At 40.6% G+C, this 21,267-nt stretch overlaps 1 protein-coding gene across 11 annotated transcripts in view; it reads left to right on the top strand.

Moving 5' to 3' along the window:
* The window catches only part of LOC133208492 (uncharacterized), a 276,640-nt gene that overhangs the window by 236,330 nt on the left and 19,043 nt on the right, over positions 1-21,267 (top strand). For 5 of the 11 annotated variants that reach the window (XR_009724384.1, XR_009724385.1, XR_009724383.1 and 2 more), the window contains one exon: positions 15,320-16,497. Coding sequence is in view for 3 of the 11 variants with exons in the window: in XM_061346391.1 (XP_061202375.1) it covers positions 15,320-15,571; positions 19,999-20,146 (400 nt within the window). In the remaining 8 variants the exon portion in view is untranslated. Of the gene's footprint in view, positions 1-15,029; positions 16,498-19,998; positions 21,095-21,267 lie in introns of those variants that run through there. The other 6 variants (XM_061346391.1, XM_061346393.1, XR_009724382.1 and 3 more) reach the window with 4 other exon arrangements.

The raw sequence follows: 21,267 nt of genomic DNA, 5'->3' as shown, positions 1-21,267 counted from the left end.
TAGTGTCACATTGATTGATGCTAATTATAAGTCTTTAATGGCTCCTCTGGTTTGGCCACTCTGCTTTCAGATTGTGATTTTATGGTTAAAATAATGCCCTGCTGTCCGCAGACTTGGTCATAAATTGTGGCCTATCTTTCTTTAATGACTCTGCATGCGGTGGTATAATCCCAATAACATACATTATTTTGGTAAAAGGAAGGCAGTGACTTTCACAGAAGTGATGGATGGATTTATAAGGACTAGCTAACAGAATGGCTGGGCTCACACCAGAGGCAAGGCTGATTGCTCTGCTTGTGCATTGCCGTAAGCAGAAACATTAGGCCGGCAGTCTGAGATAACTGATGATTTTCATTCAGTCCTCCTCTTTCCACACTGTACCATTAGTAATGGTTAAAGAAAATGCTGAGGTGTGAATAAAAGGCCCCTATCAAAAGGCTCTTTACTTAGTAAGATGTAAAAAAATCTTCTGTTGGCTTCTGTAAGGTACGCTGAATAAAAAGCAATGCAGACTTTTGCTTTGTGGGCATTTACTTCAAGTCATGCAACGAATGGTCAGTGATCGCATGTTCACCTTATGAAAGGTCATTGCTATCATGAGGAAAATGCTACAGCTCTGAGAGGCTTCACCATCTCTGGTGGAATTTAATCATTTTGTATGTATATGAAAGTGAAATTTCAGGGGACCACGCAGGGATGTGTGTGCTCAGGTATGCCCACGTATATATGGACGTGTACCAAGTTAACTGCTACGCTGATTCTGAAACACCACCTTGCTACTTCTGTATTCATAACTGGCACTCTGGAGCTGCAGCATAGCAGAGAAAATCCCATAATGCCATGTGTGCATACAGGCAGGTGCACACAGATGCCTTTAGAGTGGTCTGTGCCCTACAGGGCCTGTAATATAACTGGTGAACCTGGCTGAAAAGCAGGATGTTTCCTTAGCACTAAAAAGTTAGGAATAGACATTCATTTGGAAAAGGTACAGTTACAGAAAGTAATTTCTTGGCATCCTAATCCTGGCTTTTACTGCTTGGTAGCTCACTGTAGTTCTGTTGTGGTGTGTGATTGACAGCAATGAAGTCCAAGGAAATTACTACTGGGGGGTGTGTTGTGTTGTTTTATTTTTGTTATTTTTGATGAAGATGGGACTCATAAAATGAATCCAGAGTAGAATTATAGCATAAACAGTGTTAAAATATATCACAAGTTTGAAGCTTTTGAATTCCATTACAGACTGCCAGTTCTGATACTGCTTTCTTACACAGCTACTGCTGGACCAGTTGCTTTCTAAATAAACCCAGACAGTATTTGTTTACTGAGATAGAAAGCTGTGTCACTTCTTCACAGAACAGCAATATGAGTATGGTTAAACATACCAAGAAAGCCAACAAATAAAAGAAATTCCCCCAAACCCAAGACAAAGCAGGATTCGCATAAAGGGGTTTTAGTCTCTTGGTACCAAACCTTACCAGTAATAGTTTTTCTGACTCCATCAAAGCAGCAGTATGCCTTTGCCATGTTGCGAAGTGTATGCTTCCAGAAGTCACATCAGCTGGACAGCATCTGGCTGGCTGATGAACTTGGCGGGCAGCTGTACTTGCAGGTTTGGAGTTAATTCTGATTCTGTCATCGGAGGTGCTGCTGATGGGGTGTATGAAGCCCATTGCCCATGTGAATGTTTTGCATTCATTTTGTTTTGAGGTAGTGGCATGTTCAAGTTAGTTGCTGTTAGTTTTGGTCTGGTTTTTGTTTTTTTTTTGTTTTGTTTTGTTTGGAGGAGTATTTTTATTTTTTGTTTTTATTTTTTTAATTGATCAGAGTTTTTTCCTTTGCCGTGTTTACTGGAGCTGGGCTGTGCATCCCCATGAAGCGTTCTCCCAGGCCCCCAAAGGACAGAGTTCCCTTTGTCCCAACCCCTGCCTCTTCATCTCGCTCCTGTCCTGCACCCAGTTCATTCACAGCACTGGTGATGCTCTGAGAGTAGAGATGAATATGCCCTGTGCTGGGGAGTTATCAGAGACATATGCTTCATATAAACACATTGCTCTCCAGGTGGAGGAGCCCCTCAAGTAGCATGTGTGACTGTGCACAGAGGGGACCATCCTACACACAGAAACTTGTGCTGACCGAAGGAGGTGACAGCAGGGTTATTTATTCTCTCTCAACTTGATTATTTCACTCTTTTGTTTATTATGAATTATCACTAGTTCATGTATTGGACATGGAATGGAAAAAAAAATAAAAAAAGAAAACCAGCCCTAAGGCTTCTGCTTAAAAATGCAGGTTAATCCTACGTGGCTTTCAAAAGCATTTCTGTAGCATGTTACTAATTAAGATAAGGTTATCATTTTAAGTTATACCAGGAATGCAATTAGAGTTCTTAGTAAGAACTGTAGCAATCAATTTTATACAAATTATTCAGACCTGGTAAGGTAGAATGCAGTTTTAATAGGACAAGAGAACACACTGTGGTTTTATTAAATATAATATAGATTAAAATTACAGCTGAATGCTGTACTGCCTTTCATTCAGCAGAACTCTTGTATACCTTTCTAAAATCTTTTCTTAGGTAGGATTAATCCAAGTATATTTTTTTCATCTCCTTTTCCATGTACAGTTTCAATTGATTTTTGACCTTGTAAAAGAGCCCTTTAAATGGATATATTGTTAAAGCAAAAAAGAATGTAGAGAAGTATTTGTTATGCTTACTAAATTATGTAGATTTCACAGGTACAAGTGGGTGCAACTTAATGTCAGATGTCAATTTAGGATCTACACAGCTTGTAGATGTATGCATTTTCTCCAGGTACTGTAGAAAAGTGGTCAAATTCAGCCCCTATTTAAGTGAAGAAAGCAGAGTGGGCTGTCCTCTTACCAGTGCACCAGACAGGCTTGGATGCTGGATGTTTCCTTACCTTTGAAATTTGGCCAAACCTCAAAATAGAGAAGGGAAAAAAACCCCAAAACAACAAACAATCAAACCCCATCATGTGTGTTAGTGGAAGAACTATACTTACCCACTTTCACATTTGTTTATTCATTAAGACATACCCATTTCTGAGAAACAGTGTGCACCATAGACATGCAAGCTGAAAAAGTATGTTGTGGAAGGGCTTCACAGTCTCTTGCATATAATGTGGTGTTTTTATCTCTGTGTAGTGTCCTTTTCACTGTACTTCTGTCACATCAGTGACTCTTTTTCAAGCAGAGAATACTTGTCCTTTAGGTTTTCCCATAACAGTTGTCTTTAACATAATTACTTCTTATCTTGCTCTGGTTGCTTCTTTCCTTTGGAGTTGCACAGACTTAAATCCCTTGAGTTATACTCATGTTTTACAGATGCCGTTTCCTACATGCTTAAAAGTGGATGGCATTAAACTGCGGCATGGCATGGCATGGCATGGCATGGCATGTGTGGGCTTAATCGATAATGAAAAGATTGAAACACTATAATAATCACTGTTCCTCGTGTGATTAAAAACTCAGCAAATTCAGAAGAAAAGCTTTATCTAAACGGAAACAAAATGTGAAATGTGGTTTAATGCACACTCCAACAGCTTTAATTGTCCAGTGTAAAAACTTAGTGATCAGTGAATAAAATATTCTGTAAGTACATGTTAGGAGAAAGTTATTTATAAAAATGCATTAGATTTCTAGGTTTACCTTTTGTCAAAAACCTGTTAAAATGGTTTAGTTTTCTATTTCAGATGTCTTTCATAACAGAAAAACTTTCCCTAAGATTTGTAACTTTTTCTCTTGAAATGCACACTACAAGTGTTTGGGTGAGAATTATATTATTTTACAGGGTGGGAAATGAAAGCCCCTGACTTCTTCCTCCAATTTTTTGCACCAGGCTGTCCATCTTAAAAAGAACAGTGTCTAATTAACTCTTTGCTAAGATGTTCAGTAGGTGGGTTAAGAGGAAATGTATTCAAATATCTGTTTTTATCCATGTCACTGTACCATACCTCCCAGAGCCCGTTATCTACATTTTTTCATTATGTGGGCTGTACTTACCAGCCTCGCTGACCTTGAGCTATTACTGTATTGAGTATTACTGTACTGCATTTTAGCAATGGTGGTGCAGATGGCACTTCTCTGTTTTGGGGCAGGTTTTCCTTTCGCTATGATTCTGTAATCCAGGGGAATAAAAATTACGGTTTAACCAGGAATCTTGTTAAGTTTGAAGGAATACTTCATGAAAAGATTGGTCATAATGTTTTTTGCAGGTAATTTGATTATTAACATGTGTTGTTATCTAACCCCAGATGGCAACTTAAGAAGTTTTATGTTGATTTAAGGATGGCAAAGGCAGTAGGTAACTTGAGTATGCTTTGTTGGAAAAGTGCACCCATTAATAAGGTGCCGTTTTTATTTAGGTAATGTGGTGAAGATTGTTGGATTAAGAAAGCATAATATAGAAAAAACCCAACCCTGCTTTCATGGAGATCATCCTCTGTAGTTAGAAAGATGTAATCAGATAATAATTGCCATTAGTAATGTACAAAACAAAGGACATTCTACAGGTGTTTCATATTCTTATTTCTTTCTTACAGGAAGTTACTTTTAATGTTTGCTTTCAATCAGAGTTATGAGTGGGATTAGGTTTTGGGATGTATGTTGTTGTGGGTGTTCACTGCAGAGCAGAAGACACCTTTACACCTGGTCAGTGTAACCAGGCTGTCACGAGGACCCTGTGGCTGTTGGAAACTCCCTCACCTGCCCTGCTGTTTATACAGATACTATATTGTGGTCTACAAGGCTTGTTCAGGCTTATCAAGGCAAGGTTCATTAACAGTGGTCACAGGCCTTGTTATTGTGACTGTAAGCTTACAGGTGAAGGTTATTTTATCATACGCAGAGGTAAAGAGAGTTTGTGTTTACGAAAGGAATTCCTCTGTGCTAAATCTAGATGGTTGGCCTTCATTAGCAATAAAAAAGGTATGTGGACTGATAGCATGGGTGGGTATCAGCTTCATTTATTATTAAACTGACAGTAAAGCTTAGTTTGGTCAAAATGTCTTTTAACAATGTCTTATGAAATTTAACATTGTAAGTATTTAACAATATCAGTGAAGCACAGCCTGTGTGTTGTATCCAAATCTGTGGAATAACAAGTTTTTCTAGACTGGTTTAAAGTGGTGGGTTATGTTTTCATATATCATATTTCACTGTTGTAATTCAGAAGGTTTTGTTTTGAGATGTTTTGAAATCCTTAAAAACACAGGATGGGATGTTAATGATGAGTAAAAGAAAATATTCCAAAGCTGGTTAGTTATAGATGTCAAGCTAGGAAAAAATATCAGCTTTGAGTGCAGAAGACATTTTCAAATGACTTCTTGATGTTGGATGCAAGACCAGGAAACATTCACCCTGGTGTCCATAATTATTTTTAGAGTTCCTCAAAGTTTTTCACAATTTGTTTACAATTAAATATATTTGCAGTTCACAAATTAATAACATGTATCTGAGGCTTTTATGTTGCTCAGCCAGTATAACATCTGCACTCTGGATGCTGTAGTCCTGACTCAGAAAACAGTCTTTACCAGCAAAGACCAGTTGGTATGTGCTTGTATCATACTGAAGATTGTAGAATGTAAGTAAGTGTTTAGTACGTGAGGTTAAATAGACCTAATTTTAGGGCTTTTGAATAAATTTGAGATGTGGCTTTTCTTCTTCAATTTATTCTTCTGACTTTGTTTTCATTCCTGATGCTACTCAATCTTTTAACCTTCCTCTCTCCTGTTAATCTAAGGCTGCAATGTTGTGGTGAATACTGTTCAGTTAGCACAGTAGGAGAGGAGATGGACTACCATTAAGAAGCATTTGTTAAAGCAATTGAAAGGTTAAGGTTTATAGTTCAACAGAAATATGGACACTGCTACTTCCTATGGCACAAATAATGACCTAAAGTACACCGTTTATAATATTACACACACAGGTAAGTTAGAAGAATTGTTTATAAGGTTTCGGACACAAATAAACATGAAGAAACACCAGCAGTAAAACTGTCCCTCCATTTGTATATGACCATTCACTCTCTGCATGCCTGATCATGCATGCTTTCTTTTCGTGGAAGTTCCCATCTCTTTCCCTGAGCAGGATGGATATAGCAAATTGTTGTAGATTTGCCTTTTTGTTTTAAGTCTTTCTGTTTACCGTGCTCCAAGATCTCTGTCCCAAAGAGGTGTTTTTTGCCATCAGTTAATGTATGCATTATCTTACTGATCCAGAAAAAGATTAATGTGTGTCACATCTCCATGACATGAAGGGCTGAAATTATCCTTGTTTTACAGACACAAAACTGAAGTATAGATGGGGTAGTGCAGAGTCTCACCAGTTCAGGGTATTTGTTTTGGGATGCTCATTGTTGTGCTATCAGAACAAAACTTCTACTGCCTTAGTTGTGGTTGTAAATATCTTGGGGGCCTGGAGCGGAAAATGCATGTACAGAACTTTTGCATAGTTAGGCAATGTTACAAGTCTCATGCAGAGGCAGAAGGGGGTAAATTCTGTTCACTAAAATAATATTCATCTTTCCAAAAGAGGTTTAGATGTAAAAAAAAAAAATAAAATCCAAGCAAACAAAAAAACTATAGCGTTGTCAAATTTGGGTTCTTATCTGAGAAGCAGCAAAAGTAACACTACCATGAACAAGAGATATGCTTGCAAAATCCTGGCTACAGCTCTTGGAATTGCAGATGATCAAAGAACATGTTGAAATAAATATTGTTGGGGAGAAGGACTTAGAAATATCTAATGCTGTTTTATTGTAAGTTTACAAATTGAGACAAAATAAAACCAATCACAGGCAGGATTGAGGTTTGAAAGAGTTAAAAGCACAAATTAGAAAGTGAGCAGAAGGCAATGTTAATAATAAGTGGTGCTATTGGCTCTTCTCCTTACTTGATCACTCAGCATTTAAGCCAGATATGTACACTTATATACGTGTATATATATATATTAAAAATGTGTGAGGCTATATAAATATATATATAAGGAGATATAGTTATATGGATACATGTATAATAAAGAGTATGCAAGCTTGTATTTGCACGTGTTCATTGTGCAGCCCAAACTCCTATGTGATGAGAACATGAAATGGGGTTTAAATGTGTGATTATTCTCACTTCTGCGTTGTGCTGCTGTGGTTTCTGGAAGCAATCTGTTGCTTTCGCAGTTTGGTCCTTGACCTTCTATCACTTTTGGAGATGTGCCATGCAATCTTTGTTTACAGTAACAAGCATGGAAAAACTGACTTCCTGACAGTAATGCTGAAGTCTAAGTTGAAACCACCCACAGGTGAAAAAACATAGTTCTTCCACTTTGAACTTGTAATGTGTTTGATGTAAAATACCCATCTAAAAACTGGGCAGCCAACAAAAGGAAACCAGTCCTTTGCCCAAGACCAGCTATTAACTGCTTTGTCAGCAGTTTCACTAACGAGTTGGCTGTAATGTGTTTCAGAATGGTTTTCCTTGCATACAGTATAATTTAAAAAACCCCCAAACAATTAGTTATTTAATTTTCATATAGGCATGGTATTAATTGGCTGAGCAGTTCAGGACCCTTCATGGACTTTTTGCTATTACACATAGAATCATAGAATAGTTAGGGTTGGAAAGGACCTTAAGATCATCAAGTTCCAACCCCCCTGCCATGGGCAGGAACACCTCACACTAAAACATCTCACCCAAGGCCTCGTCCAACCTGGCCTTGAACACTGCCAGGGATGGACCATTCACAACCTCCCTGGGCAATCCATTCCAGTGCCTCATCACCCTAACAGGAAAGAATTTCCTCCTTATATCCAGTCTAAACTTCCCCTGTTTAAGTTTGAATCCATTACCCCTTGTCCTGTCACTACAGTCCCTAATGAAGAGTCCCTCCCCAGCATCCCTATAGGTCCCCTTCAGATACTGGAAGGCTGCTATGAAGTCTCCATGCAGCCTTCTCTTCTCCAGGCTGAACAGTCCCAACTTTCTCAGCCGATCTTCATATGGGAGGTGCTTCAGTCCCCTGATCATTCTCGTGGCCCTCCTCTAGACTTGTTCCAATAGATCCATGTCCTTTTTATGTTGAGGACACCAGAACTGCACACAATACTCCAAGTGAGGTCTCACGAGAGCAGAATAAAAGGGCAGGATCACCTCCTTCGACCTGCTGGTCATGCTCCTTTTGATGCAGCCCAGGATATGATTGGCTTTCTGTGCTGCAAGCGCACACTGAAGCTGGCTCATGTTCATTTTCTCATCAACCAGCACCCCCAAGTCCTTCTCTGCAGGGCTGCTCTGAATCTCTTCTGTGCCCAGCCTGTAGCTGTGCCTGGGATTGCTCCAACCCAGGTGTAGGACCTTGCACTTGGCATGGTTAAATTTCATGAGGTTGGCATCAGCCCACCTCACAAGCGTGTCAAGGTCCCTCTGGATGGCATTCCTTCCCTCCAGCGTATCAACCGAACCACACAGCTTGGTGTCATCGGCAAACTTGCCGAGGGCGCACTCAATCCCACTGTCCATGTCAGCGACGAAAATGTTAAACAAGACCGGTCCCAACACAGATCCCTGAGGGACACCACTCGTTACTTGTCTCCAGCCGGACATTGAGCCATTGACCACAACTCTTTGTGTGCGGCCATCCAGTCCGTTCTTTATCCACCGAGTGGTCCATTCATCAAATTGATGTCTCTCCAATTTAGAGACAAGGATGTTGCGTGGGACAGTGTCGAACGCTTTACACAAATCCAGGTAGATGACATCAACTGCTCTACCACTGTCCATCAGTTCTGTAGCCCCATCATAGAAGCCACCAAATTGGTCAGGCAGGATTTCCCCTTAGTGAAGCCATGCTGGCTGTCACCAAGCACCTTGTTGTTTTTCATGTGCCTTAGCATGCCTTCCAGGAGAATCTGCTCCAAGATTTTGCCAGGCACAGAGGTGCGACTGACTGGTCTGTAATTCCCTGGGTCATCCGTAATTTCTTCATCACACAGCTTTTTCACAGCCTGGTAAAATACATTAGGGTTTGCAGATTGTTTTGTATGAAGAACTGATATATTGCACAATTTCCTTGTTTTCTGGCATTTGCATCACTTTACCCAATATTCTGTGTTCACCAACCCATACTAATGACTGTAAGACTTTTAAAGGAAATTAGGGTAATTAATAAAGAATTTCTGTGTTCAGTCTAGATTGTCTTGTTAAGGTACAGGTTTACTAAACAAAGCAACACTTGAGTTTGGAAGTCAAAGTCATGATGCAAATTGAATGCAAATGTAATGGAAGATTTGTGGCCGAGATCCGTGGTCATGTTTTTGGTGGTGTAACTTAGGTGATGTGTTTTGTTTCAAGTAGCCATTCCATAATTATATTAAGAGATTGTTATCTTACACGTTCAGGAATTTGCAAGAGCATGATAAGAACAGTGAAAGAGTGAGCTAATGAAGCATCACTATATTCCTGCAAGTCATGTGTTCAAGTGGTATGTGTTTTAATGCAAACTTCCAAATCCTCTGCACAAATCTTATTTGCTTTTTACATCATTAGTATAATTACAGTACTCTAAATTAACTTATGGCCTGACCCCTTTTACACTGGCATATGTCATGTCAGTTGCTTTTGAATCATGAGAAGAATTTGGCCCCAAGGGCTAACTTAACTGAAGGAAACAGTTTTTAGTGAGAATAATAATGGGAATATTAACCTCAGGAAACTTGTGAGAAACCTACAGAGAAACTTGTGTATTTTTTCACTTTTTATTATCACTTAGTTGCATTTACATTGATGTATCACGTTCTGCTCTTTTGAGTTCCTATATTCCAGGACTGATTCTGAAGTCTTCTTTCTCACACTAACAGTTTGCAGGATTCCAACAGCACAGGGCTTAAGATATGTCAACTCAGGCCTTTAAAGTGCATAGGCATTTTCTAACATTCAGTGATCAAACATGGGTAAATATTGAGAAACTGTCACTCAGATTTTAAGCATAGTATTTGTACTAACAGTGGAAACAGAATCTCAAATATTAGGATCAAAGAGCTGAGAAATACAAACGTATGTGGTCAGTGCTATCATCTGGAATAGCTGAAAATTTGAGAGGCTAATTGCAATAAACTGTCCATCATGCATCCATGGAACCTAGAATTAAAGTGGGAAAATTTTCAAAGAGTAGTATTGAATAATCAGTGAATTCAAATAAATTGATCTTGTTCCAGATGACTGCAAGAGAGAAGTGCAGAACTGTGCTTCACCAGTTTCTTGTGATGAAGATCTCTGTGCTGAAGGTGCAGAAGCAGCATTTCCCTATATTTTTACATGCTCTTACTAAGATGGTCTAGACATATTTTACTGAAAATTACCAAAAGGTGGAGTTGTGGCTACTTTTGATTGGATGGACAAGCAAAGCATACCTTTTGTATGAGACAGAGTTCATTCCAGGTGCCATACAAATAGTAGCAACATCAGGAGATAGCTTTGAAGAAACCTGTAAGTACCAAAGCAGCTTAGCTGTGGTCACACAAAACTCCTTACAGGGTATTTTACCTTAATGAAAAGCTCTGTACACTGAAAAGAAGCTGCTTCAGGGTTTTTAACTCACAGATAAAGTTGACCTGAGTGTCTCTAAACCATGGTGCTGTGTGTCTAGACATACCCTGTGGTCATTAAACATCTACTGATATTTTGTGTGAAGCGTAGGGCACTTCATGCCTTGGCCAGTAGCCAGCCTGGCTCAGTACTTAGACCTATGTGCAGCTCTGTGGTTTTTGTTCACCGATGTGTTTGTTTTGGTTTGAGTCCATAAGGTTTGCACACTTCAGGTCCACTTTGAGGTTTCAAGTTCAGTGAAACATCAAGTTTTGCCTGGCTTTTGGGTTGAAACCTCAAGCCTAATGGTAATGTTTTCTCTATCTGTAGATGACAAAGAGAAAGGTCATTGAAAAGCAAACCCCAGAGCCTGATGCTGGCTGAAAATCATCAAGCATTCAAATGGAACATTCCCTGCAGAATTTCGCAATTGCATGTTTCTACCAGAATTAGCAGCTATGCATTTTTCTGGTAAACACAAGTGTGTTCGTTGCATTCTGCTTTAGCTGAAACTACAGCATTACTCCAAATTTCTGCTGTTTTTCTCTTCGTACTTCCTGGGTGGCACTGTTAATTCCTGTGCAAGTGTGGCAGATTTTGGCTGTCATAAGCAGAAAGCTAAATTTATGTTAAAACATTGGCCAGATACTTGTTTGGTTTAAGTTCTGTTACTTCTGACCAGTCTCTGCAGTGCCCATGTTATGTTTAACCAACTGCTTCTGCTTTCTATGACTTCAGGAAGTAAGACCCAAAAGGGACTATTCCCAAAAGGAAAAGCTGGTGTGCTAAAGGTGGTAGGGTAGCTTTCCTCTTTTGGGTCCTAATTCTTGTCTGGTGTTGAAAGAATTTAAGTCTTGTTCTCTGTAATAGTGCAACTATCTCACACCTGGGATCCAAAGCTTCATTTTCAGTGATGATTGATGAATCTTAGACTCATAGAGATCCTCTTGCAGTAGAGTTGCAATGGAGTACTGTACCAACCAGATAGTTAGCCATATGAAGAAGTGTACTGAATCTGGTTAAAAAGTGCATGAAAATTACTCCACAGAAACTGAGTAGCATTTAAGCAGTCATGAATTATGTTTAGTTTGGCCTGTCTGTATATTGCTGTAATTCTTCATGTTGATCTAGAGTCTACTCTGTTGCTGAATCTTCTACTCCAAAGCCTGTTCCCTGTGGACAGTTACATCAAATCCAAGTTATTGTATTCCTAAGGTAGCATGAAGCTACACTAATATGGAGCAGGATTTATGATTAAATGTTTGTGAACAGATCGTCAAATGCCAGCAATAAAATGGTGTTGGGAAAATTTCTATTCATAACCTGTCAAGGCAACATCCAAAACAAGCCCAGTCCTTTCCACATCTTCCAGTCCAAAAGCTTTCATGTGAACTCAGCCAGAAATTATGTTAACCAGAAATTCACACCTGTACTCACAGCTGTTCGGTTTGGACAACTTCATACTTCTTCATTCACTGTAATGAGAGAGAGAAAATGTGCTATGGAGTTCAAATGAGAGTCATTTTAGACAGGTAGTTTTAGAGTCTCCAAATGAATTAGTTTGTGAGTTAACAGTACCTAACAGACCAAAGTACCTATGTTGGAGATTTGGAGAGGGAAGAAACAGTTAGTTACCCATACTGGTACCAAAGAATTCAGTGGAGAGGTTATCTGAAGGAATCTCCGTGTAAGAATTAGATTTTTAAGCTCTGTGTCTGTAGTGCTATCTTTCACAAGAAGCTTTTGTTCATCTAAGTATTTTACATTACTGAAGAAATTATGACTGGTCTTTCTCTCTGTAATTCTTGTCTCTCTCCCTCCTCCCCCCCCCCCCATTGTTTGCATCTAATACAACTCTGTACTTCTGGGTCATACTTAAAGGTACATATTTGTGTATCTACATAGGAGATTATTCACAGGCTTCCCAAAACATTTATAAATACTGCAGGGTCCCCTTTTCAGGTCTGCTTGAAAAATGTCTTGTATTGCATACTCTGAATAAACTAGCATCCTCAAGCTCCATGTTGGTTCAGCCGCAATTCTGGTTTCTGAGAGTAGTTGGGGTTTCACATGCATCTGGTCTTTGATCTTTCTCCTGTTTCTCATGGGTAACACATGACAGAACACTGGAATCATTATCAGGGTGTTCACTGGGGTTTTAGTGGTTTGGTTAATAGTTGAACTGGAAGCATTTAAATATCAAAACAATCATCAGATGGTGGCAATTTGGAGATGCTCAAATGAGTATGAGAAGTCTCTTTTTTCCTTGACTCCTTCACTTTGTTTTTAGTGTTAGATCTAGGAAAGCATATGCAATCCAGTATTTCTCATTAGCAGTGTAGTGAAGGCTGTGTATGCAAGAAATGCACAGGTTATGGAAACTCTGGGTGTTTCCAGGATGAAGTTGCAGCTGACCTGATATAATGGTGATGATAGACAGGGGGTTCACCAAGTAACCTGCAGAGGATACTTCCAACAAACATACAGAATCATATAATGGATTGGGTTGGAAGGGACCTTAAAGATCATTTAGTTGCAAGCCCCCTGTCATGGGCACGGGCATCTTCCATTAGACCAGGTTATTCAAAGCCCTGCCCAGCCTTTCCTTTAACACTTAGAGGGATGAGGCATCCACAGCTTTGTGGATCTACATCAGAACAGGTGAATGAGCTACAAGTGTCAAGTGGGAAAGATCATCAGCTCACGGAGTCAAGAACTCCTGCAGCTCAGATTTTGAGAATGAAAGAGAAGCCATGCTGAGCCATGTTATGCTAATCGCTATAGATTAAGAACAATAAGGCTGGTGATTACGACAGCTCCTCTTACCTTGTAATCCAAAGCCCTGAAGATACTTATTTTGGTGCACTGAGTCTCTGCCTCAGTAATGTTTATCTTTTTGGGTGTACCAATATCATTTTCCAATAAAGACTTGCCAGTGCTGAAATTATAAATCCCACAGGTGAAAATGCCCTCAGATGACTGCTGTAATCTTGTGATTTCTTTACATGCAGTCCTGTGGCTCTCCTGAACACTAACTGCATGCTGAGGGTGAATGCTACAACCGGATTTTACGTGGAATTTAGGCAACTCCTAGGTGCAGCCCATTGCAAAACCTCTTTCTGATAGGAGCCAATGAGAACGAGCTACAACTGCGTTGTGCAAAATTTTGCAATCTGCTATTGCGTGAACAGTTGGGGAGGTTGAAATCGTCGCAAAATAGCACTTGGGTTCTGCTCCGATTGCGCTTCCTTGTGTGAGTGCTAGATATCTCTCTTCTGTGGAATTCTGTGCTTGATCCCTATCATATAACTTTGGAGCTTGCAATGGGATCCTGTGCAAAGCAGCTGTGCAGATTCACAGCAGCTATCTTCTTACATTTCCCTGACACCGTGTACAGTTTCAGTGTAAAGAACCAGGGAGCGCAGCACTGAGAGGTGGTGCCCGGCATTGCAAACAAAGGGGATGGAGGACTCTGTGCCACCTGCTCTGTCACTTGAACAAATGTTAGGCATAAAACAAGCTACAAACTGCTAATTGTTTGTTGGATGATAACTTTATGCAGCAGCAGTTGCATCGATCATCAAGGTCAGTTTTTCTGCTTTTGTTTCTTCAGCGAGCCAGTCCCTCGGTTCCATGCTCCTATAGGCAAGATGGTAAAACAGCCAAGGATATTAACTGCTTGGTGCCCTGTCAGTGAACAGTGTTGCGGAGCTGCACGCCCTTATTCGGGGACTGCCAGGGATGTCCAGATGTTTCTGCGTTAAACAATGTGGCACAACACCTCTGCAGGAATTGGCAGACAAGAGATTGCTTCTTTATTTGGATGGAAAGATTTTGAGTCAGCAATGCCAGGAAAACATTGCCACCTTCCGCAAACCAGAAACCCCAGTCATGTCCATGCGTGAGGAGAAAAGCTTTCTGCTCATTTTTTTCCTCGAGTATTTGTGGGACAGTGTGTTTACTAGAATGACCAGTTATGAAGACAGTGAACACCCCTCTGTTTCCTGTTGTAGTTGCTCATGAGCGTGGGCCTGAGTGGGAAAAGGAGTGGTCTTTCTAAATAGCTTATTAGGCTCAAATAAATTATTCAAGACACAGATTTAGATATAGATTGCAGGGAACGATAATGGAGTTGGTTTTCTGAGCCTGTTCATGTTATGAAGACACGGAGTATGCTTTTCAGGAATTAATTTAAGTGGAATCAGCTTTGAATAACATAGCCTGGAAGTAATATTACTGCCATCCAGCTAGTGTCTGTGGAACAGCATTCTCCTGCCTCCTGAAGCACTGGTGTTGAAGATGGATAGATAGTGAGATACTTATTTTTTGGCCTTTTTTTATTTAGTTGTGTTTTTTTTTTTAAACGGGAAATTCTTTTCTAACCGCTAGAGAAGGGCATGTTTTTGTAGAGATTCTCCACCCCCCCACCCCCCCCCCCCAAGTGAAACAGTGGACCACATCAGCATCCGATTTGGGTGCGTCATGTGGTTTCTCATGTGATGCTGGTCTCACTGCGCTTTGGAGAGTGAGCCTTTGTGACTCCGCACTCTTGGACAGTAGCATCCAGCATCACAGGAGACTTTGGGAAGAGAGAGGAAAAGGCAGCTCCCCAAAACCTCCAAAAGCCCAGAAAAATAAAGTTACAATAATTTATTATAGTTATTGTTTCTTCTTAACTGTTCTGGCTTTTATTTTTAATTCTGGGTCTTCCCTTTTTTCCGTTCCTGCAGGCACGAAGCTATACCATTCAGAAGAAGTGAGATTGTCTTTCCCTACAGCTACGAGACTGCACTGATCTCGACACAACCTGCTTTTCCGTCCATTTACCTGGGCGGCTGCTGCCGTTTCTGCTGCTGCTGGGGCTGCCACAGTCTCACTGCCTGCGCTTCACCCCGGCTTGGCTGGCTCAAAACTCACTCGTCTGCACATTGCTACAAAGAGCGATGGAGCTGCGTTTTTTCTGTTGGTTCTGGAAGCAAAGAGTTGCAATATGTGATGACTTTGGGATTTTCTTTGGGGGGGATGTGGAGGGAGGAGAAAGGAGGGGTGTTATTCTAGGTTGGGGTGGGTGAAAGCTTAAAGAAATATTATGTAAAGTAATCCAGTGCTCGACAAGGGCATCAGCAGCAAGAATCCAGCCTCTGCTGCTCCAGAGGATTAACATGGGGAAGCCACAGTGCTGCAGTCGGGTTTCACCTCAGCGTTGTGCTGGAGATGGATAAATAAGGTATTGGTTGTGTCTGCCTGTTAAGGCAAAGCCATGGGAGAAGGAGAGAGCGAGCGAATGCAAATGCAAAGGAAGAAGAAATGCTACATGCCGTTTGTCTGATTCCAGGCATTCCTATTGCAGAGAGGATGGCTCGATTAACAAAGCAATGTATGGATGGCGGGGACTGTAAATTGTAGCTTGAACACTCCTGATGCTGTCAGTGAAGGAACTGATGAGCTAGGTGGTTGCAGCGATATCCCCAGGGGAAACAGCAGCCATGCACTCTGTGTGTATATATATATGTATGTAAGTGCTTTTGTGTGTGTGTGAGCATGTACAGACATGAAAGAAAGACATTTCTGACCAATTTACAGAGGAAGTTTGTCACTTCACTAGGTCAGACTTGATTGCAGCTTGCATTTTCAGCTATAGCTCTACACCCATTTCCTGACTGAGGCGGCACTTTGTGAAAACAGATGGTAGGCAGAATTCTTTTAAGAAACGTGAAAGCAGATCCTTTCCGCTTAACACCTTGAAGCACTGAGTCTTCTGCACTGTGCTGTGAGAAACTGTGGGGTTTCATTTCCCCATCTTAAAATCTTTATAAACACAGCTGTATTCAGTATGGTGAAAAATTCTATCCTGTAAATAGAAATGTGATCAATCTAATCAAAATAAATGCATCCCAGATGACTTCTAGACCAGCTGGCTAACACAGTCATCAGAAGCCGGAATGCTCAACTGAGCATTTATATTCAGCGTTATATTTATATCTTTCTTCTTTTCCTTTTTAGAATTTCAGAATCAGCCTTTAATTGAAAAGAATTCTTCATCTATTGAGAAAAGGCAATGCTCGTATTTGACAATAGATTTTTCTGAAATGTTACCTGGGTGTATTTCTTATTGCCAAATGTGCATGGGGGAGACCATGTGTTCAGAGCAGGTAGATTTGTCACAGTACAGGCATGTTTAGTTTGGTAGGCGGCTCTTCTTGGCCATGGCTGAAAAATGTAGAAATGGGGGAAACAAGCACTGCAGTCAGCTAGGGGCTTGGCATGGTTTCTAGCAGCTGCCTGTCGAGAAGGAGGTGGTTTGGTTCTTTTTTTCCTTTTTTCCTTTTATACAAATCCATAGACCATAATGTCATCCTAAAATGTGTACAAGGGGATTTCCCAATAGTCATGGTGAGCTACCCTGCAAGACGCCAGTCTGGCCCTTCCACTATTTGTTACCCAGCCTACAAAGGCAGCCCTGTGTGTTGGATTATATTTAGCCAGCTGTTGGATAACATTCTTGTGCTGGGGGCAAAGGAGTCTTATTACTTCCAAAATGTAGTTTTCTGTTTGCTTAAAGAAAAATAACCTTGGCAATACAGCAGGCTCTAGAAAGGACCTTATGTCACTCCTATACCTTTCTGAAACTGTCATGTGCTTCTAACTGAGGCAGTTTAAAGCAAGCAAGGAGGACGGAGAGACTTAACTCACAGCTTCAAAGCTGCAGAGACAAGCAAAATGTCAGCAGCTTGTAATTAGGAGTCCACGGTTACGTCAGTGACTGTATCGCTCCAAGAATAGCTATTTGATGTGTGCCACAAAGCAAAGGGAGACAGTCATAACCTGGTTACTGAGCCGGGTTCAACAAGAAAGCAAAATGGATTAATGAATCTGCTGTGTTCCTAACTCAGATGTGGACGGATTTACATGTGCAATGCTTGCTGAATTCTGCAGCAGTGAAGACTGAATTACCAGTTTGTCAGAGGGTATGCGTTCACCAAGTGGAAGTGTGAATCCTTCAGAAAAAAATGCAGATGAACCATCTTTCCTAGAAAATGCCTTTCCAATCTCTATCCTGCATAGACAGCTGCTTGTCATGGAGGCATGCTCTGAAGGGAGACACAAGTGAGGCGCACAGAGGTGTTTATAAGCAAGGGTGTAATTAAACACAAAGCAAGCATGCTGAAATTCTGTTCTTGCATTATGAATTTGATACTGAAATACCACCCCACAGAAGGCTGACTGGGGTCTAGTGTGGTTTATATTAAGGCTTCTCTGGCGAATGGGGGGGGGGGGGCCCCCAAGAAGGCATCATGCAGCATCTCGCAGCCAAGTCAGAGTCCCCAGGGCTGTGGCTGTGCATGCTTAAAGGTGCTGGTCCACACCCCGCCGGCAGCTTTCTGACCTCCACGATTATTTTTAGGTCTGCACAAGCAACTTGGTAGCATTTAAGTAGTGAAATTGCAGGGGGTGCTTAATCTGCTCTGACTGGCCTTTCTCCGTGTTGTGGCTGGCAGATGTTTACAGGGCTTTCATAGTTATCCCCTCTGCAGTATTCCATGAGAACGTCTGTCGGTGTCCATGCCGCCCGGTTGCTAGAAGCCTGGTGTGGTTCCCTGCTCCCCACAGAGGTCGGTTTCAGTTCAGCTCTGTTTATGTCACTTTTTAATTCATCAGGATAGGTAGATTGCATTATGCAAACAGTGGGGTGGGGTTTTTGTGGGGTTTTTTTTTTTGGACTGTGGACACAAATTTGTAGGAAGAGATGACTGTGTATATTAAACCAATAGCTTTTTGAATCGTGTGTAGTACAATTTAAATGTACTTACTTTAATTAATAGAAGGTTACAAAAGCTGGTATTGTCTGTGGCTGTTTAATTTACATCTTAGGTTTAGTCAGTGAGTATAACCTGCCTGATTAGAATAGTGTATTCTACACGGCCAACAGGGTGGAAGACATTATTTTGTTTGTGTTGGTTCAAACAGCTGGTCATTAATGCAGGCTCCATCTCCAGAGTGAAGTGCTAGTGGACATGAATGGCTGCCTGATTAATGCTGTCCCTCGATGGGTCCTTCATCCAGCAGCGATGCTCGCAGCAGAATAATGCAGCATGATTTGATTGCGCTCTAACAGGGTAGTATGTCATTGTGTCACCAAGCAATCGAGGTTATTATGGGGCAGGGCAGACAGACGGGACAGTGGGGTTACTAGACCGTGGCATTTTTAGAAATGCAGGCCTGACCTACTTAGAGTTATTCTTGCTGGCTGGCAGCTGCCTGGTGCAGGGCTCCCCCTGATAGGCTGCGGCTGTTGCTAGGGGGAATTAGCATGAATTTTTCCACATACAGACTCAGTGATTGAATGATAAAAGCTGACTAGAATTAAAGAGATTCGGTTCAGTATTATGCAGATTTATCTCCCTCATTTTTTTTCCTCTCAAATGCATATAAAGGAGCAGAAGACAGTTTGTTTCTATTTATTTTTGACCTATTTTTCTTTTCCAGGGGAGGGCAGAAGTGTTATGAATTTTTGATCATAATTTACTATTTAAACCATTGAAATGATATGACAGTGGGCATGCATCTTTAATGTATGGGAGATTCAACTGCCATCTCTTTGGAAGGGAATGAAATGAATATATTTTGTGTTCTGGTCAGACTGCCACCTCTTTCTATTTGGAGCCATGTCAGATTCCCTTCTCTGGAAAGGGGAAACATATACCAGGTTTTATTGCATAACATTACTCTTGCTTATTTTTAGCTATCTGTACTTTACAAAATTAGTCCTATGTTTATGTTGGTGGATGAAATTAATCCCCAGACTATGTCTCCTATAAGCTGAGACAGGCGTCTCGGGTATGCTGTAGCGTTGTGTGTTATGTCCATCTGAAACCATGTTTACATATTACAGACATATCAGCACTGCATACCTAGCAGAGAACCGATGCCTGGCCTGTAATCAAATCAATTGGAGAATCTCTTCTGGATTTTGGAGTCTTTTTCAGGCTTTAGTTTGAAGCTGGATTCTGTAGATGGCCCTTTGTTATTTACATACATCTGGCTAAAATAGTGTTATCTTTTCAGAGAAATCTGCTCCCTCAGGAAGCAAATAAAACAATACTCAGTGAAGAATCCTTTGATGTAATTATGAATATTTCCTTTGTTATTATGGCTAATTATACAAGATCTTTGTTTAAACCACAAATCCCCTCTGTGTGATCCTTTACCATACAGAGAAGTTACAATTTGGTGCTTATAATTTAAAATTAATTTTTCATGGTGAAACATCACAACGTCATATGCAAAGAATTGGGAATTTTCAAAGTAAGAGGCAGTTTGGGGTGGGGGAGGGGACCTAAATGTATTCAGAATTGCAGAATAAAAAAGAGGTGGCTTGGTCTGTCTGAAACAGTTTCATTTGAAATAGTTGGAAGAATGCAAGATACCTTTCAGAGGGCTGTGAGAAACCTGCACATCTGTCTGGAGAGCCAGCAGCCTCCCTGGATGCCTTGGACCCTGGAGTCTCTTGGGAAGGTGTGAAGAGGAAGCAACTGGAAATGGACACATGTATTTGAATGCATGTTGTGGCTGACACAAAACAGTCAGTTCCTACAGATTTGAATTTCCTGTCTCTTTCCTGGCCTTGATTCATTATTGAACTCACACCACTTCTTTCTCTGTTCCTTCGCAATGGTCCCATGTAATGACAATTTTTTAGAGAAGTGAAAATGAAGAAAGGCACTATTTGACACCTAGTAATTGTGTTCTCTTTGGCTGTCCCTAGAAGTGACTTCAGAAAGTGAAACAGCAGCTTTGCTCCCACTCCTCTCCAGACTATTTAGATCCAAGCCTGGTATCTTGATCAGCTTTCCTATAGGATTCTGGAAGTGGCTGTGGCTTCCCATCTGAACTGTGTCATGATTCAGCTGCCTCCTCAGTGGTTTATATGCAGGTGGGCTGCCTTTTTGCTAAAAGAAGGGAAGAACTGGCATGGAAGTCAGTTCCTATTGGGAGAAAAAGCCAACTTTGCTTTTAGGATGGTAGGCAGCAACCAGCCTTTGTGTGCAATTGTCTGTTGAGGTTTTTGCCCTTATTGGTTTTAGACGTCTGTGGTTTCATCCAGTTTACCTGGGATATTAGCGAGCTTGGACTTCAGCAAATCAAAATAAGTGTGCAATATTATATGAATTTCAACAGAAACTAATTTTCTAGAAAAACTGGGTGTCATCTTTTTGAGTGTGGTCTTATTTTGGTATATTCCTTTAAGAAAGATGAAGTCCAAAGAAAACCAGCAAACAATATGAAGCATATACTCTGTGGAAAAGAGTGGTATCCTTGATGTTTGTTTGGGACTTCAACAAGTGAACGTTTGTAACAAACATCAAATCAGACAGTTTAACAAACCATCAAGTGACAAATATGAGAAAATTTGGTGCACCAGAAACTGTGTTCAACGTAAGGTTACTTTTCTGAAAGTCCCTGTAATGGGAATTATTCCAAATAAACTAATGTGAATAATATGATCATAATACTTTAGGTAATTAGAAGTAGAAGAAATATGGGGTTAATGAAACAATCAAAATATGAGCTCCCTGTACATGCATAAAGCATAAGAAACAGGACACCAGAGGAGTTCGAAAAAGTCTGTGTTGAAAATATTGTCAGTTGTGCACATTCCTTTGAAAAAACATGTTAA

Source organism: Neopsephotus bourkii, unplaced genomic scaffold (genome assembly GCF_033783945.1).
Source record: "Neopsephotus bourkii isolate Nb327-2 ecotype Australia unplaced genomic scaffold, CSIRO-AGI_Nbou_v1 NB_272, whole genome shotgun sequence".
Classification (NCBI taxonomy): Eukaryota; Metazoa; Chordata; class Aves; order Psittaciformes; family Psittacidae; genus Neopsephotus; species Neopsephotus bourkii.
Note: the sequence above shows the minus strand (reverse complement) of the source record. Positions and strands in the feature narration are given on the sequence as shown.